This window comes from Saccoglossus kowalevskii, chromosome 1, assembly GCF_978046115.1.
Source record: "Saccoglossus kowalevskii chromosome 1, keSacKowa6.1, whole genome shotgun sequence".
NCBI classification, from domain to species: domain Eukaryota; kingdom Metazoa; phylum Hemichordata; class Enteropneusta; family Harrimaniidae; genus Saccoglossus; species Saccoglossus kowalevskii.
In genome coordinates this window covers 12356325-12372174 of record NC_140641.1, presented here as the reverse complement: position 1 = coordinate 12372174, position 15850 = coordinate 12356325, and the positions used below count along the sequence as shown (strand labels likewise).

Here is a 15850-nt window from a genome sequence, read left to right as displayed (position 1 = left end):
TAATTAAACACCCTAAGTCCTTGAGAATTCATAATACAGATATTATCAACGCCGTATTCCTATAATTTTTCTAAAACATATTGAAATAATACATCCAATAGTAGTAAAACTAATTAATATATAGAAACACATGCTGAAATTATACGTTTTATTTATGCAATCGTGGCGTGGTTGACGCAAACGGTGAATATGTTTACAGTTGTTTTTACATTGACTGCATTTCTAGTAAGTTACGTGGTTTCTCTATACAGTCATTGGGAGTAAGTTAGGACCGATGACGCTGGGAAGGTTAGTAGTTTTTAATCAATGATTTTCACCCTGAATACGCAAGAAAGTTCACTTAACTCAGCCCGGTTCGCCTTGTAGTGGAAATTGTGGTGCAAACACTGGGCAATAACTTCTACAATTGAACGAAATCCGTGTGAATTCTTGTGTGGCTTACCGCCCAACTTTTGAAGGATTGTGTTTCATCTGTCAACTTCCAACCCCACAGCGTGAACTCGCCGAAACATAAGCGACTATTACTATGAATCCACCGTATTATATTGATCGATAAATAACAGCTCATTAGTGTAGTGATATTCAATATATTGTAGTAAGTGTTACGGCATGATTATACTTTAAATAAATCACTGTCTTCTTCTTCTTTTTCTCGATTTATAAGTGATGATTCATCGAAAGGAATTACTAATTACCGAAGTAAATCGCTTCCAAATAAGGGGGTGTATCATTGTCACTGGACGGATTTCGAATATTACGCGCACCACGAAGGTGGTTTAAAAATCTAAGGTCATTGCGTATCACGAACTGGGATATGAACGTTTTTCACACATCAGCCAGACTGTGTGCAGTTCACAAGAAACTGAGTTTATGTATGTCTGGAATGTGGTACTGGTAGTAAAACTCTTTGTGATCAAGTACTCAAAGTCAGTCATGAAACGAACATGGGCGATTGTATACATTAGATACATTACATTTCCTGTGGGTTTTGGAAACATTGTAAAGTTACTGTGAAAACTTTTATTATTGATGTTAGAATTTGACTAAAACAAATGTTATTTTGAAAAGATGACCAGCGTTTTTAGTGCACTTTATTGACCGCTTAGCAATATGGTTTTTCATGTGTATTGATTCAAATTTTAACAAAGAATACACTTTCAATTCTTGAGTGAAAGTCACCAAAGCTGAGTAATGTTTTTCGTTTTTCAAGGTCGTAAAATATTCATATATTTGAAACAGTCCAACTGCCAATACTTCTCTATGCATCTGAAATTTGGGGAATAACAATTAAACCAGACAAGTGGGACAAAACTGAAACTGAAAAATACCACATAAAATACTGTAGACACATTCTAAATGTTAACAATAGAACAAGCACAATTGGTTGTAGACTTGAACTCGGGAGATTACCATTAATCTCAAAAATACAGCTACAATCTGTTGAATATTACCAAAGTATTAGGAACAATGGTCCTATCAGTTACACATACCATGCAGTTAGGGAACTTGAACAACATTGTTATAAAGACTCATGGATTGAAGGCATACACAACATTGTTATAAAGACTCATGGAGTGGAGTCATACACAAAATTGGGGACATTTACAATATAAACCCTATTACCATATCAAAAAAGTCATTTTTTGAGAAAACTAAGAACCACTACACAGATTCATGGATTAGTGATATTAATAGAACAGATTCTAAGCTTAGAACATACAGCCTCCTTAAAAATGATATCAGTACGACACCCTATCTGCATTTATTACATAATAGAGAAGACATCAAAGTAATGTCACACTTGAGATTGAGCTGCCATAAACTTCAAATTGAAGTTGGCAGACATAAAAGGCCAAATATACCAGCAGAAAAAAGAATCTGTAAAAAATTCACTTCATCAGAAATTGAAGATGAAATACATTTTGTAACAAGGTGTGATTTTTATAATACTGAAAGAGAAATACTTTATACAGAATTCACAAATGTACTCCCCACTTTTCAATCAGAAAACAATATAGACAAATTCAAAACTATTATTAATACAAAAGAACATAAATTAATCAAGCATGTGACAAAATACTTAAAACTTTGTTTCAAGAAACATGACACATAGACATGTACTTATCATACGTAACTGTATATCACCACACTATCTCAGGCTAATTAGCCATTTATCTTAATTTTCTTTAACTTTTAAATTTATTACATAACAGCCTGAAATGATTTGTTAACTTTCATTATGGTGTAATAAATGAAATTATTATTATTATACTCATTCCCTTTAAAGGGTGTTGGTTGTCATATAGCATATGTTTGAATTCTGTGTACATGTATACATTGCTATGGGTCCTATATTGAACAGGACGCGATGCGACTACCACCGCCCTTTAGTTATTTTACTCTTAATATTTGTTGTATTTTCCTGGGGTTTAAGAGTAAGTTTCACATTTCCTCTTATTTCATATGAAGTCTTGCTTATATTCTAAATTCTGAAATTGTAAAAATGTGTGATGATTTTTTTTTTATATAAAATAATTAGATGTTTTTCTCCAAATTTTTGTAAATGACAATTGAACCTGACTTTATAAATCCCGAAGATCAGTGTGACCTTTGACCAATCACGATAATTTTTCAAAAGCTGTAGTGATGTTAGTACCCGTACTATTCAGTATGTATTTTTGCAGTAATTGAACCTATAACATTTCTAATACATTGGATGGATCTACTGTAACCATTCACTTAAATATTCTGTAAAAATCATGAAATTTTGTTTAATTGAAAATTTCTCCGTGGGTGGTAGTGTCTTATTAGTGTTGGTAACTTTTGTGCAATTTTGTCTTCATGAATGCTGTAACATTCTCAAATAGTAAAAATTCTCAGCAGCACAAAGTAAACAGTTTACACTTAAACTGGTCATGACTGAGTGAGAGGACAGTGAATCTTTGCTAATGCCTCCTGGGTGTTATCAAAGGTACCATATAATCAATAATAACCTGACTAGCAATTGTGTTATAAATCGTTCAGGACAAAAAGATCTTTGAGAGTACTTAATTAGTCCACTGATCTATAACCTCTTTATTGGGCATTTGAATCTAATGCATTTGTTCATCTTGACTGTATTCATCATGAATTTTATGTTGCAGTGAGGATACAGAGCCCGGGAAGATGTCTGTGCCACATGCCGTGTGTTCACGGTGTAATGAAGGCTTCATAGTTGAAGAGAAGATGATAAATTGTAACGGTGAATTGTGGCATGAAAGATGTTTTGTGTAAGAATATTAATATTCTATTTTTTTTTTTGTTCAACTTTCTTCTATATGCTGTGCTTTTCATGAGTCTGCACTGTTCTGAATGCTTCATTTCTAACATTTTTGAAGGCTTTCACAACTGACCATTTGCTGAAGTGTCGGAAATGCGCTTATAAACAGATAACCATGCTTGTTTATTTACCATCACCGTTACATAACAGGGAGCTGCAATACTGTATTCACTTCTCTGCCATCGAATTTGACGTTGAATGTCACTGTTGTTTCTCTCGACTTTTTTTTTTTATGTGCAAAAGTGAACCATCTATAAAAGTATAAAATTCAAATTGTATATTCATTTACCAGGCTTTGAGTTGTGTCGCTGAAAATGAAAGCTAGAGACTATGATGATGATTTTACAGTATTACTCGTATGTACACACATAAGTACAATCAAAGAATGATTGTAATGCAGTATAATGAATGAAACCACAGTGGCCTCAATTTTCCCATGACACTTTTGACTGTACATCATGGGTGGCGTGAAATGCATCTCCTGTCATAATTTCATTTTTCCTATTTCTTGATTCCTGTAGTTGTGCTCAGTGTTTTCGTCCTTTTCCTGATGGCATGTTTTTTGAGGTGAGTTTTAATACAGATAAGAATCAGGCAAAAATGACATCAAGATTTTGCACAATTGATTCATTTAAATGACTAAACTGAATTAAAAGTAGAAAATAATGTGATCTCATACTGATTTTGAAATTGCTTTTTTTTTTAATATTCAAATGATTGAAGCTTTTCAAATAATTTTTGACCAAGTACCAAGAATCTGATTGTAATAATACTTCATGTGTTATTATTCATAAATGCTTACTTAGTTTGAAAAATTATTTTAATACAAATAAGTAATTACTCTCGAAAATGTTGAAAAATTGTCTAATTTTCTGCATGAATACTCATAAAATGACCTGGGGTAGAAGATTATCAAATAGATTCCATTATTTCCAACGGTAGTTGTTGTAGATTGGCCTTCCATTATTTCTTAGTAACCTAAAAATGGAATAGCTGTTAATGAGATAAGAATTTCAGTGCACTAGATAAATCTACTCAGTCAACGTAGGTGGAAGTCACTCTACCTTGACTTTCACAGTTCAAAATTACAAGGCCAACATGGTTAATGAAGTGTAATGCTTGAACAACACATTTACTGGATTCACATGCTAAAAATATGCAACACAATATTTCGTGATCAGTGGGTTGACGGTGCCTGTCTGTCTGTCTGACCTCCTAACTTCTCTGAAAATTGTTATTTTCATAAATATTTAAATCAGTTAGTTGTATCATGCTTCTCTAGCTTAAGATTACTTCTATACAAGTATAAGATTTTCTACCAGTCTTCTCTCATTGATGTCAAAATTAAACTGATGAATAAATAAATACTGTAATTGCTCTATTAGGGGTGCATTTCTACTACAAGTGCGCATAGGCCAGAAAATCAATTGATTTCATAAGTGATCTTTTAGTCTGACTTATTTTGGCCATAGACTCACTTCTCTCATTTAGATAAATGTACATGTGCTACTAAGCAAATACGTTATATATGAAAATGTGAATATTTTAGTGGACGAATAACAGATGATTGACTTGCATTTTTTTTTTTCACCACGATGTGATTTTAAAAATAATTTGAAACAGTAAAATCAGTGAATCAAGATATATTCACCTCAGTGCAATCCAGACCACCTTAACCCTTTCATAGATATTTGACAGTTTTTTCTGTAATTCTTCATATTCATTTTGAACCAAAAATACAAATATGTTTTATGAATTTTGAACCTTGAACCCATTTTGTGGGAACAAGCATATTTTGTTGAAGGTTATAAAAGCTGACAATGTCAAAAGGAATAATCTTTTATTATACATCTCTGTGCTTGTGTGATATGAAGATATGAAATCAAATATCTCTACATCCTGTATCTACTAATTGTGTGGTGAAACCTAAGCTAGTCTTTTTCCTTCTGTTTGTAGTTTGAAGGCCGGAAATACTGTGAGCATGACTTCCATGTATTGTTTGCACCATGCTGCGGAAGATGCGGTAAGTGTATTGAATTGTTAAAATTATTTAATTGTATTTCTTTCTCATGTAAGATTGCTAGAAATTGAATTTCCGGGTACTATTGTTAAAAGAATTTATTGTTTATATTGCAGTACACTGTAAATGCATTAATTTCGCTGATAAGTAAATCCACTAAATTATATCTATATGAATGTAAAAAAAATAAAATTTATAAATTTAAAACCAAGTGAATTTGATTAAAAAATGTGAAATTAAATGCTGATATTTATTTATTATTTTTTTGTTGACATTTCAGGCGAGTTTGTGATTGGTCGTGTAATTCGTGCTATGAATATGAGTTGGCATCCCGATTGTTTCATGTGTCAGCTGTGTGGAACTATTCTTTCTGATACTGGATTTGTTAAGAGCAGAAATAGGTCAGTAAAATGTATCAGCCAAATAACAGTGTGGTGTAATCCTTGGGTTGTCTGCCCAGAACTACTTCTTTTGTAATAAACTACAGATTCTGTGGGAAGATGTACAAATCCAATCAATGTATTGACTGATTTGCTTCATAATGTTTAAATTGGATATACAAAGTTTGCCTGCCTGTAAAAAAGAGGGCTTCTTTTTATTAGTCGTTAGTGAATGTTCAATTTTAAGAGAATTTTACAAGATTGGAAAATAATTTACAAATTTTTTCTCTTGACTGGCACATTCAAATTTTTTTTTTTTTAGTTAGTCCTAACAATCTGTTGCAGCCTGTGAAAATGTTCTGAATAATATTTTCTTGTTAATTTCCAATAAATGATGTCTATTACTGTGGCTAAAGTGATATACATTTTTTACAAGTGACCATTTTGATAAATAATCTAGCAAAATTACAATGATAAAAACTACATTAGCAGTTGCGGAATCTATTGTATACCATTTAATAGACCAGTAATAGAAGTAGTGATGTGAGCAGGTGCAAAATATACAGTATAGAGAAAGGATAATCCAAAGTTAATTGAATTTAAAAAACTCAATACGTAGTATGACATAAGTAAGTTTTGAGTCTGAGAGTGTATTATGCGTTATAATTGTATAACATTACTTTGTATGCATGTCATCTTACAGAGCGTTATGTCGTCCTTGCCACATGAGAGAAAGAGCTGAAAGTAAGTAGAATTGAAAATCATCTGCAAAAACGGTGTTAAATTGAATACCATTAAGATCCATTTGTAAGAGTAATATTTTTGTATGTAAAGAACATTTAATATGGGAATTCCTCCATATGGACATCTGATTAGTGCAATTGGTATTCATTTGAGACTGCTATTGATTTTAACAAATGCACAGTTGTAGTGAATGTTAAATTTTGTCTGTTTACTTCAAAATGAGTCTTGCACATGGAATTGAAGAAAAATAAAAGAATGGCTGACATTATACTGGAGATTAATGCCAATGACCGAAATCACCAGAATAAATTGATTGATGTACGATAGTTCTGACAACTTATATTAGCAGTTCATTCGGGTTGTAATGTAGTAATTAGGTTATTTTTTTTTCTTTATTGCAGCTAGTGGTAAATATGTATGCTACCGTTGCCAGTAAGTTTAATCTATATTGTGTGTGTTGTCATTATGCTATAATAAGTATTTTTAATTTACTAACTCGTACACAAGACCCAAATTAAATGTGTGCAGTAAAAGTTTCCTGATAGTAGAATGTACTGTTCGGACCATATGTTGGCAAACTTGTCACCTTTTTGAAAAATACACTTATGTTTGTAATTTAAAAAAAAAATGATCCTGACCTGTTGCCAATGTGAAATTATATTCATTTGATTCAAAATAAATTAAGAAATTACAGAAAAATACATAAAAACATGCACTGCATAAACATGTACATAAAAATGTTGCACCATAGTTGTGGCAGGTAAAATTATCATTCTAAAGGTTTAGCAAATTTTAACATTTGACTTTGTTGAGTTCAAGGTGAATGGTTTGTGGTGTTCAAGTGCAATGTTAAGTTTTTATCCAGAAGATGTATACAATGGCTGCTCAATTTTCCTGTCATTTGAAAGGAAAGCTGTGACTTCCTGAAGTTATTTTTATTCCATGCATCCCGTGAACAGAACATATAGAGTGCAGTAACAGATCACAGTAGGGAATCTTCACCCATCGATTGGAATCGATTGAAAAGTTCCACTATATTCAAAATATTTCTCTTTTTTTTTTTCAGTACAATCATCGTAGAAGGTCACTTGAAGTTTCAAATGGAGACTTATCATCCTTACCATTTTAGCTGTAAGAATTGTGGGTAAGTGTGCTCCCTCTGTTGGGTATTGTAACGATCTTGGGGGGGGGGGGGGATTGCATTTATAGCATGGGGGGGCAAACACAATGGGAGTCTTTGCAGTTAGTGTGTCTGTATGTGTGTGTGTGTGTGTTCGTCTGTTCCACTGATATCTCAAGAACCATACGTTGATTATTGATGAAACTTGGTGCATAGATGCTCTGAACTAATGCGCAGATTTGATTAGGTTTTGGATAAAAATCTGTACTATATTAATTTGCATAATGATTAATCAATTTTTGGCTTTTCCACTGATATCTCAAGTACTAATCACATTTCAATAAAACTTGGTATATAGATGTCATGGGACACTGCATAGACCTGATAGTTTTTAGGGTAATATCAGTACATATTAATTACCTAATTTGCATAATTAATTAATTTTTAGCTTTTGATATTTCAAGTAGTAATCATCTTATTTCAATGAATTTTGGTACATAGATGTCATAGGACATTGCACAGACCTGATAGTTTTTACCTAATTTACATAATTAATTTTCAGCTTTTGATATTTCAAGTAGTAATCATCACATTTCAATGAAACTTGGTACATAGTTACTTAAGGACTGTGCAGAGACCTGATTAGTTTTGGGGTAAATATTTGTGCATAATTAGTTAATTTTCAGCTTTTTGCCTGATAACTCAAGTACTGATCATTATATTTCAATGAGACTTGCTACATCTAGGACTATGCAGAGACCTGATTAGTTTTAGGGTAAATAATTGTGGATATTAATAACCTAATTTGCATAATTAGTTAATTTTTTCCATGAATGTTCCACTGATTATAAGGAACCACTAATTGGATTTTAATGAAACTTTTAAAGAGTATTCATCATCACATCATCACAATGAACCTAGGACTATGCAGAGACCTAATTAGTTTTTGGTAAATATTTATGCTTATTAATCACCTAATTAACATAATTAGTTAACACTATCTCAATTACTGATTATCACATTTGAATAAAATTTGTTACATAAATGCTCTAGGACAATTGACAGGCCCGATTAATCTTGGGTTGAAATTTGTTTATATTAATTCTCTAATAATAATTCGTACCGGGGGGGGGGGGGGGGGGGTAGTTTTTTTGTTCTAATCACATTTCAATGAAACTTGGTACATAGATATTACATTACGCAAGCCTTATTAGTTTTACACTCAAATCTGTTCATATCAGTTACCTGATTTACATAATTAGTTTTCAGCTTTTCCATCAATATCTCATGGACAAGTAATTTTGAATTAATTTTTAATGTGTCTTCAATACTCTCAGCACATGGGAGTTCTTTCTAGACTTTCTTTGATTTTTAAGTCTTTTAACTCCAAACACAATATAAAAATTAAAAAACAACTTTTTTTATATTTTATTTGTCAACAATTTTAAATCAAGATCTGTTGGCAATGAAAAGTTGGTTTAAACTTAACAAATAAATTAAATGCGCAAACTTTGATGGGATGGTGGGAACAATGATTGGATTAAAAGTCTTAAACTTTTTCACCACCAGTTCCTTCTTTTCATCACAAATTCACAAAATAGTCCTGTTTATAGTGAAAATGTACTAAAATTTTATCTATTGGCTATAAAATTGAAGTTTATTTGCAGAAATATTGAAGAATATAAAAAAAAGTGCAGACAAATTTGAGTGATAAAGTCTGATAGCGAAAAGATTCATAAACTGTCAAACTTGGTTGTATATGAATTTGCTCTATGAACGGCAAATCTATTAATTTCTTTGGCAGCGATGAACTGACTTCAGATGCCAGGGAAGTAAGAGGTGAACTCTACTGTCTACGCTGCCATGACAAAATGGGAATTCCTATATGTGGTGCATGCCGTCGCCCGATTGAAGAACGAGTCGTACATGCACTCGGCAAGACCTGGCATGTTGAGGTAAGATAATTCGCTTTGTCTGTGTATGGTCACGGTCTGTTTGCTGAATGAAGACGCACTGCTATTGTCCATTACATTGTGCCATCTGCTTTTGTCTGAGTGCTATTCATATAATAACTGCAATCAAGTGGTAAATGCTCCACAATACAAGGGTTCAAATGAAGGTCATATTCCATGTAGGTGTGCTTATAGGTCATAGGAACAAATAATCTAATCCATTGCTTAAAAGGGCAAATTTCACAAGTCTGTCACCGTAACACCATAAGTTACAGCGTACCGTAATTTTACGGGGTATTATCATTCTAATTTTCATCAAAATTTTGAATGATAATAAAAACAAACATGGCTGCCACAAGGGTTTGACAAAGAAGCTCGCTGATTCTGTTCTTAACTTTTTTGCTCCGCTGTCGACTTTGTCGAGCGGAGCTTATCATATGAGTGATTGTCTGTCACGGTCCGTCGTCGTCCGTGTCAATGTTTTACTTTTTCGACTTCTACTTGAAAACTACAAGCCTGAATGCTTTGATACTTGGTGTATATGTACCTTGGGTAGACCTCTTTCAGATTTGTTCATTTCATGATGATATCTTCAATTCTCTAATTTTGGTGAATATTTTTGTTAAAAAGTGATATTTTCAACTTATTGTTAAAAACCGCAAGTCCAGTTGCTTTGATATTACCGTTAAAGTCCTAATATAAACCGCATACGTAATAGTAACCGCACCCCCAATTCCGGCTTCGGGGTTAAAGAGTTCTTAACAAAAATTGAAAACTTGAAAAGTACCTATTACTAACCGCACCCCCAATTCAACAAGACCGTGACTAACTTCATTGTTTCAACCAGCTGTTCCAAAACGGCATTGTTCCTAATCCTATTCTTTGTTTCGACAACATGCTTAAAAATATTCACACCTATTTATTGTTCAGCGGTGATAGGATGTCAGACACGCAGTGAAACTGCTTTTGTTCTGGCGGCGACCTCTGTCAATACTCTTTCCACAGGGAGCCCAGGAACTATAATCAACTATCAACTGTAGTACGCAGTCTCTATGAGCGGGGGGTGGGGGTATCGGCTGGTATCTAGTGTAAGAAATAGACAAGGGATGAAGGCTCCAGCCAGCTCACATTTTTTAAACTCGAAAAAACAGACGAAAAAAATAAAAAATAAAATCTAAAAAAAATACCAGGTTGAAGAATATTAGTTGCTCCTTCGAATTTCGCCAAAGCCTTACCTACATTTTACTGATATCTGCAGAATAAATCAAGAAAACTACACAAATTGACTCCATTTAGGAATTCCTAACGGTTAGTCCGAACGCACGACATCGTTGGAGGCGTGGCCTGTTCAGCATTTGTCAAGAACCAATCACAAGACTGGTTACGAACCAGTTGAGCAAGGCTAACCGAGTCGTGACTTCGATGTGGTTCGTAACCAGTTTTGTGATTGGTTGTTGCCAAATGCTTACAGGCCACGCCTCCAAACTTTGCCATGCGTTCGGACAAACCGTTAGGAATTCCTAAATGGAGTCAATTTGTGTAGTTTTCTTGATTTATTCTGCAGATATCGGTAAAATGTAGGCAAGGCTTTGGCGAAATTTGAAGCAACTAATATTCTTCAACCTGGTATTTTTTTTAGATTTTATTTTTCATTCTTTTCGTCTGTTTTTTCGAGTTTAAAAAATGTGAGCTGGCTGGAGCCTTCATCCCTTGTCTATTTCTTACACTCGATACCAGCCGATACCCCCCCCCCCCCCCCCGCGCTCTTAGAGACTGTGTACTACAGTTGATTATAGTTCCTGGGCTCCCTGTGCTCTTTCTGAATACGTCTGTGTTTCGTAAGTTTTAGACAATGAGCTTTTATCACCGTAAAAGTGTTAAACTGAGCATTGAAGAACAATTTATCTTTTGAAAACAAATAATTTCTTGATTTAAAAAAAAAATCATGCCGTTTTCCCATGGAAATCAAAGGCAAAAGATCGCACTACATTATCGGTAAATCTCTTCCGTGTTGCGTTCACCATGAGGTCGCTGAACTGTCATTAACATATTTAAATGAGCTATGTAATTTAGACACGTGGGCACCATCCAGCATTTTGATTGGTTAATTAGCGACTTGACCCATCCGGTCAATAATACGTCACGTGAGCATTCAAAAGCATGGCGGATATCGTATCGGCTGTTTACATGTGACTGAAATCATTCGCTTACGGGAAACTAAGTTGAATTTTACTTGCATTTTATAACAATTCAACGAACTTATTTTTCGTGCGTTATTGTAATCACTACTAAATAATAATCACCAATATCAACACTTCGAAAACAAGTAAGTTATTCACTTGTGACCAGCAGCATGGCCGGATCGAGCTACCGTTATGTGATCATTTGCTACTAAGCAGTGCATTCGTGTTTTTATTTGAAACTTCTGTTAGAATATACTTTTCGTTACCAAGAAAATTAAAAAAAATAAATGCATATTACGTTAAAAATACTGAGTATTTTTTGTATCATATAGAATTTTTTTTTGATTGACTGTAATTTTTCAACATTTCGTAACGCCTATTTTAGAACCAAAATAAGGCCTTTCACTCTTCCCCGACGCCTATTCAAGAGATTGTACGGTGTATTGTTTGTTTTGTGCATGTGTTGTGGACAAAAAATGACCACGCCCATTTAGTGATTGCAATATGTACGTAATAGAAACCGCACCCCGAACTTGAGCTTTTGATCCCAATTTTTAAATTGATACATTGTAATATAAACCGCGGTTTATAATAGGACTTTAACGGTACATATATAGGTACTACATGTGGACCTCTCTCAGATTTGTTCATTTTGTAATGATATCCGTAATTCTCTAATTTTGGTGAATATTTTTGTAATTTTTGGTAAAAAGTGATATTTTCGACTTCTTGTTGAAAACCACAAGTCCAATTGCTTTGATATTACATATATAGGTACTACATGTGGACCTCTCTCAGATTTGTTCATTTTGTAATGATATCTTTAATTCCCTATATTTGGTGAATATTTTTTGTCATTTTTGGTAAAAAGTGATATTTTCGACTTCTTGTTGAAAACCGCAAGTCCAATTGCTTTGATATATTATACATATAGGTACTACATGTGGACCTCTCTCAGATTTGTTCATTTTCTAATAATATCTTCTATTCTTTAATTGCCATGTGCATTGTTAACAGCGGAGCTATCTCAGCCGACAGGCTGCTTTTTGGATTTCAGCATCCCATGATGTATCCTTGGAAGGAAAAGATGTATAATAATAAGGTTATTACAAGGATACCTCAAAGCATGCACTCAGATAGTACACAGTCGCATCGACCTTCGCTGTGCATTGGTTGATACTCCCACTGTACTGTCTTCATGCATACTTTGAGGCATCTTCGTAACAACCTCGTAGTATCGCTTAATATAATACTCGTTGATTGTCAGTGGACATAACCAAATGTCAATTTGAATGCAAGTAAAGTAATCCACAATACAAAAAGTAAATTTTCCAAAGTTTCTAAATTTGCCTAAACTTTAATAGTCAACAAATATTTTCTGATGTTATCCACTAATTGTCAGTAACCGTATTAAAGCTACATGTATATGAAAATGATTATGTGAATGATATTAGCATGTTATGTTCTCATTTTGCAAAATTAATGTTCTTTTAAATTTTCTCAGTAACATTCTCACATTCTCAGTTAATTCAAAACTTAGATTTCTCACCCACATTGCACAAATGTTCAGTCAATGTGCAACTCGTACTTGTTTAAGAAGAGTTTGTTTTGATCTTTATAATAATAATAACTTTATTTTGCAGCATTTTGTCTGTGCTCGATGTGAGAAACCATTTCTTGGACATAAACACTATGAACGAAAAGGAATGGCATACTGTGAAACTCACTACAACCAGGTAAGATTCTATGATGTAAAGTCTGTTATATACTATCATTGATGTTATTTTCAACTAACGGGTGATGGGGGAAGATATATTTTAATTTAAATGGACTCTAGTTTTTGTGATGAAATTATTTGTTCATATTGTGATATGTCAAATGTAATAGCTCATAGATCCAGTGAATAGGCTATGCGATGAAACAATTTAACACCATAGTTACAAAATCACCATTTTATAAAGTTAAGCCATACTCACCGTACATCCAGTTGATAGAAAGATATTAATTGAAACTTGTAGGCATAATTTGATCATGACCTCAATTCGAATTGGTTGTAAAGTATGGATTAATGATGTAAAATATCAAATTATCACTTTGGTGAATTGATTTATTGATTACCGATATTAACACTTTATAAATGTTTACTTTCAGTTGTTTGGTAATATCTGCTTTGTCTGCAATAAAGTGGTTACTGGCGGTGAAGGTAAGCTTATTTGAAACTGAATTATCATGTGACTATTGCATGTCAGATTGTCAATTTACCATTACAAATCATTTTGCTTCTTCAAAACCATGAGTCAGGTTGCTTTCACTTCTACCATGTATGTGCTTCAGGTTACACTGTAATTAGACTTCCTAAAAACGACAATGTAAACACTTTAAACATGGATCCACTGAGTTAAGTACCGATTTATCATTAATTTAATGTACAGTTATTTTTGTTTTTTTAAATCAAGTAGTAAACATCATCTTCACAGCAGTTGAAAGTTGCAAAATCAATTTAAAAGTTGATTCAACACCACTGGAACTAGCAATGTTGGAAAAGTTAACTAAATAAATACTCACTGTGAAATTCTGCTATTTTAAACTATGAATGATAATGTGTTTTTTTTTCTTCTAGCTGTGATTGTCATGAATAAAGCGTGGTGTCCTGATCATTTTGCTTGTATTGGATGTGATACTCATCTTACTCTAAAGTAAGTGGTATTAATTTTTCATCATACATATCATTTCCGGAGATATTATAATCTTTCTCTTTTACGTATTTCAATTGTCCATAAGAAGGAAAAATTTGTGGATGATTATTTATGCTTTTGTAATTTATTAATTGTAGGAGTAAATTTGTTGAGGTTGATATGAAGCCAGTATGTAAACGTTGTTATGAGAAGTATCCACCTGATCTGAAGAAACGACTGAAGAAGTGGACTGAAGAAACTGTCAAACAAATAAAAATCCCAATTGTTCTTCCAAGACTGCCTAAATTTTGAAATTCCTGTGGATGTTGGATAAGTTGCTTTCTCTCTCATCTTTTTTTTTTCTTCTACATGTTACCAGTGAAAATACCCATTCTCCAATCCAGTCATCTTTTTCTTTCAGATTTCTAACAATATTAGTCCAGCTATATTAAAGGGCAGTGGTCGTAGTACAGTGCATGTTTAAATTTCATGTAAACAAACAATGTATTTTGTTGTGCACGTCGTTATGAGTTCCATATCGAACAGGACACAGCACAATGATCACCGCCCTTTAAACTTTAACAATGTTAACCGTGGTGAAGTCCAGTCAAACTTCTTCTTGACAGATTTTTAAAAAAATGACAAATTTTCTAAAATATAGGTGAATTCATGCAAGTTAAAATTAAATAGCTTATTTTATATTTTGTTGATTAGAAATAACTGTGTTGTAATATGTATAACATAAACATCAGCAATAGTATTCTATATATACTGTAGCATCAATAAATGAATCCAGAAGTTAGAAAAGATGAATTTCATCTTTTTCAGAAATTTTAGTGTTAATTATTTTGATTATTATCTTTGCTCTAACTGAAATATTTTGTTCACATGTTTATTTGAGGATTTAGTCTATTTTCTGTATGTGTTTTAGTATACTTGGAAAGTTGCACATAGATTTTTAACTTACTTTGATAGAGTGAAAGTAAAATATTATTTATAGTGTGAGTAGAAAGGAATGGATACGATGTTTAGGTGGTGTTTGCTCATTATTTAAATTGTGTACAATCATGATTCTGTAATTATTTGAATCTGATCGTTTCTATTGTGGAAATCATACATGTACCATTAGAATGCACACTACACACTACTATTAATTTGGAATCAGCTTTTTCTGTGTCAGTTAAACGCCTCGTCTTCACACCTCAGTTAAAGATGCAATTTGGATAACGAGTTTATATTTGAGTAAATTATGAAGTATACAAAAATGCATTTATTCTAAATTTTATAAATTATATACAGTATTCAAATCTAGATTGGTATTTTAGTGAATGACTGTTTTTTTTTTTTGTGAATGACCAAACATGTCAAGATAAATTAAACATAGATACTAAAAAGATTTTGATAGTTATCCATGGTGCATCTTTTACAGTTATATTTCATTCCCATGTTCATTTTTT

The 15850-nt window shown here is 32.8% G+C and overlaps 1 protein-coding gene across 1 annotated transcript; it reads left to right on the top strand.

Annotated features, from left to right (window-relative positions):
• Positions 1–233: 233 nt before the first annotated feature.
• LOC102805093 (LIM and senescent cell antigen-like-containing domain protein 1) lies at positions 234–14843 on the top strand. The gene is made up of 13 exons (XM_085498847.1): positions 234–288; positions 3144–3269; positions 3841–3886; positions 5276–5342; positions 5620–5740; positions 6423–6463; positions 6865–6895; positions 7530–7607; positions 9388–9538; positions 13362–13454; positions 13870–13921; positions 14339–14414; positions 14552–14843. Exons 1-13 carry the CDS (start codon positions 275–277, stop codon positions 14703–14705), a joined length of 1050 nt encoding a protein of 349 aa, XP_085354973.1. The 5' UTR covers positions 234–274; the 3' UTR covers positions 14706–14843.
• Positions 14844–15850: the final 1007 nt, after the last annotated feature.

Coding starts and splice junctions, on each gene's coding strand:
- LOC102805093 (XM_085498847.1), top strand. Junction 6,896..7,529: donor TATGTATGCTACCGTTGCCA/GTAAGTTTAATC, acceptor TTTTTTTTTCAG/TACAATCATCGTAGAAGGTC. Junction 7,608..9,387: donor TTTAGCTGTAAGAATTGTGG/GTAAGTGTGCTC, acceptor TTTCTTTGGCAG/CGATGAACTGACTTCAGATG.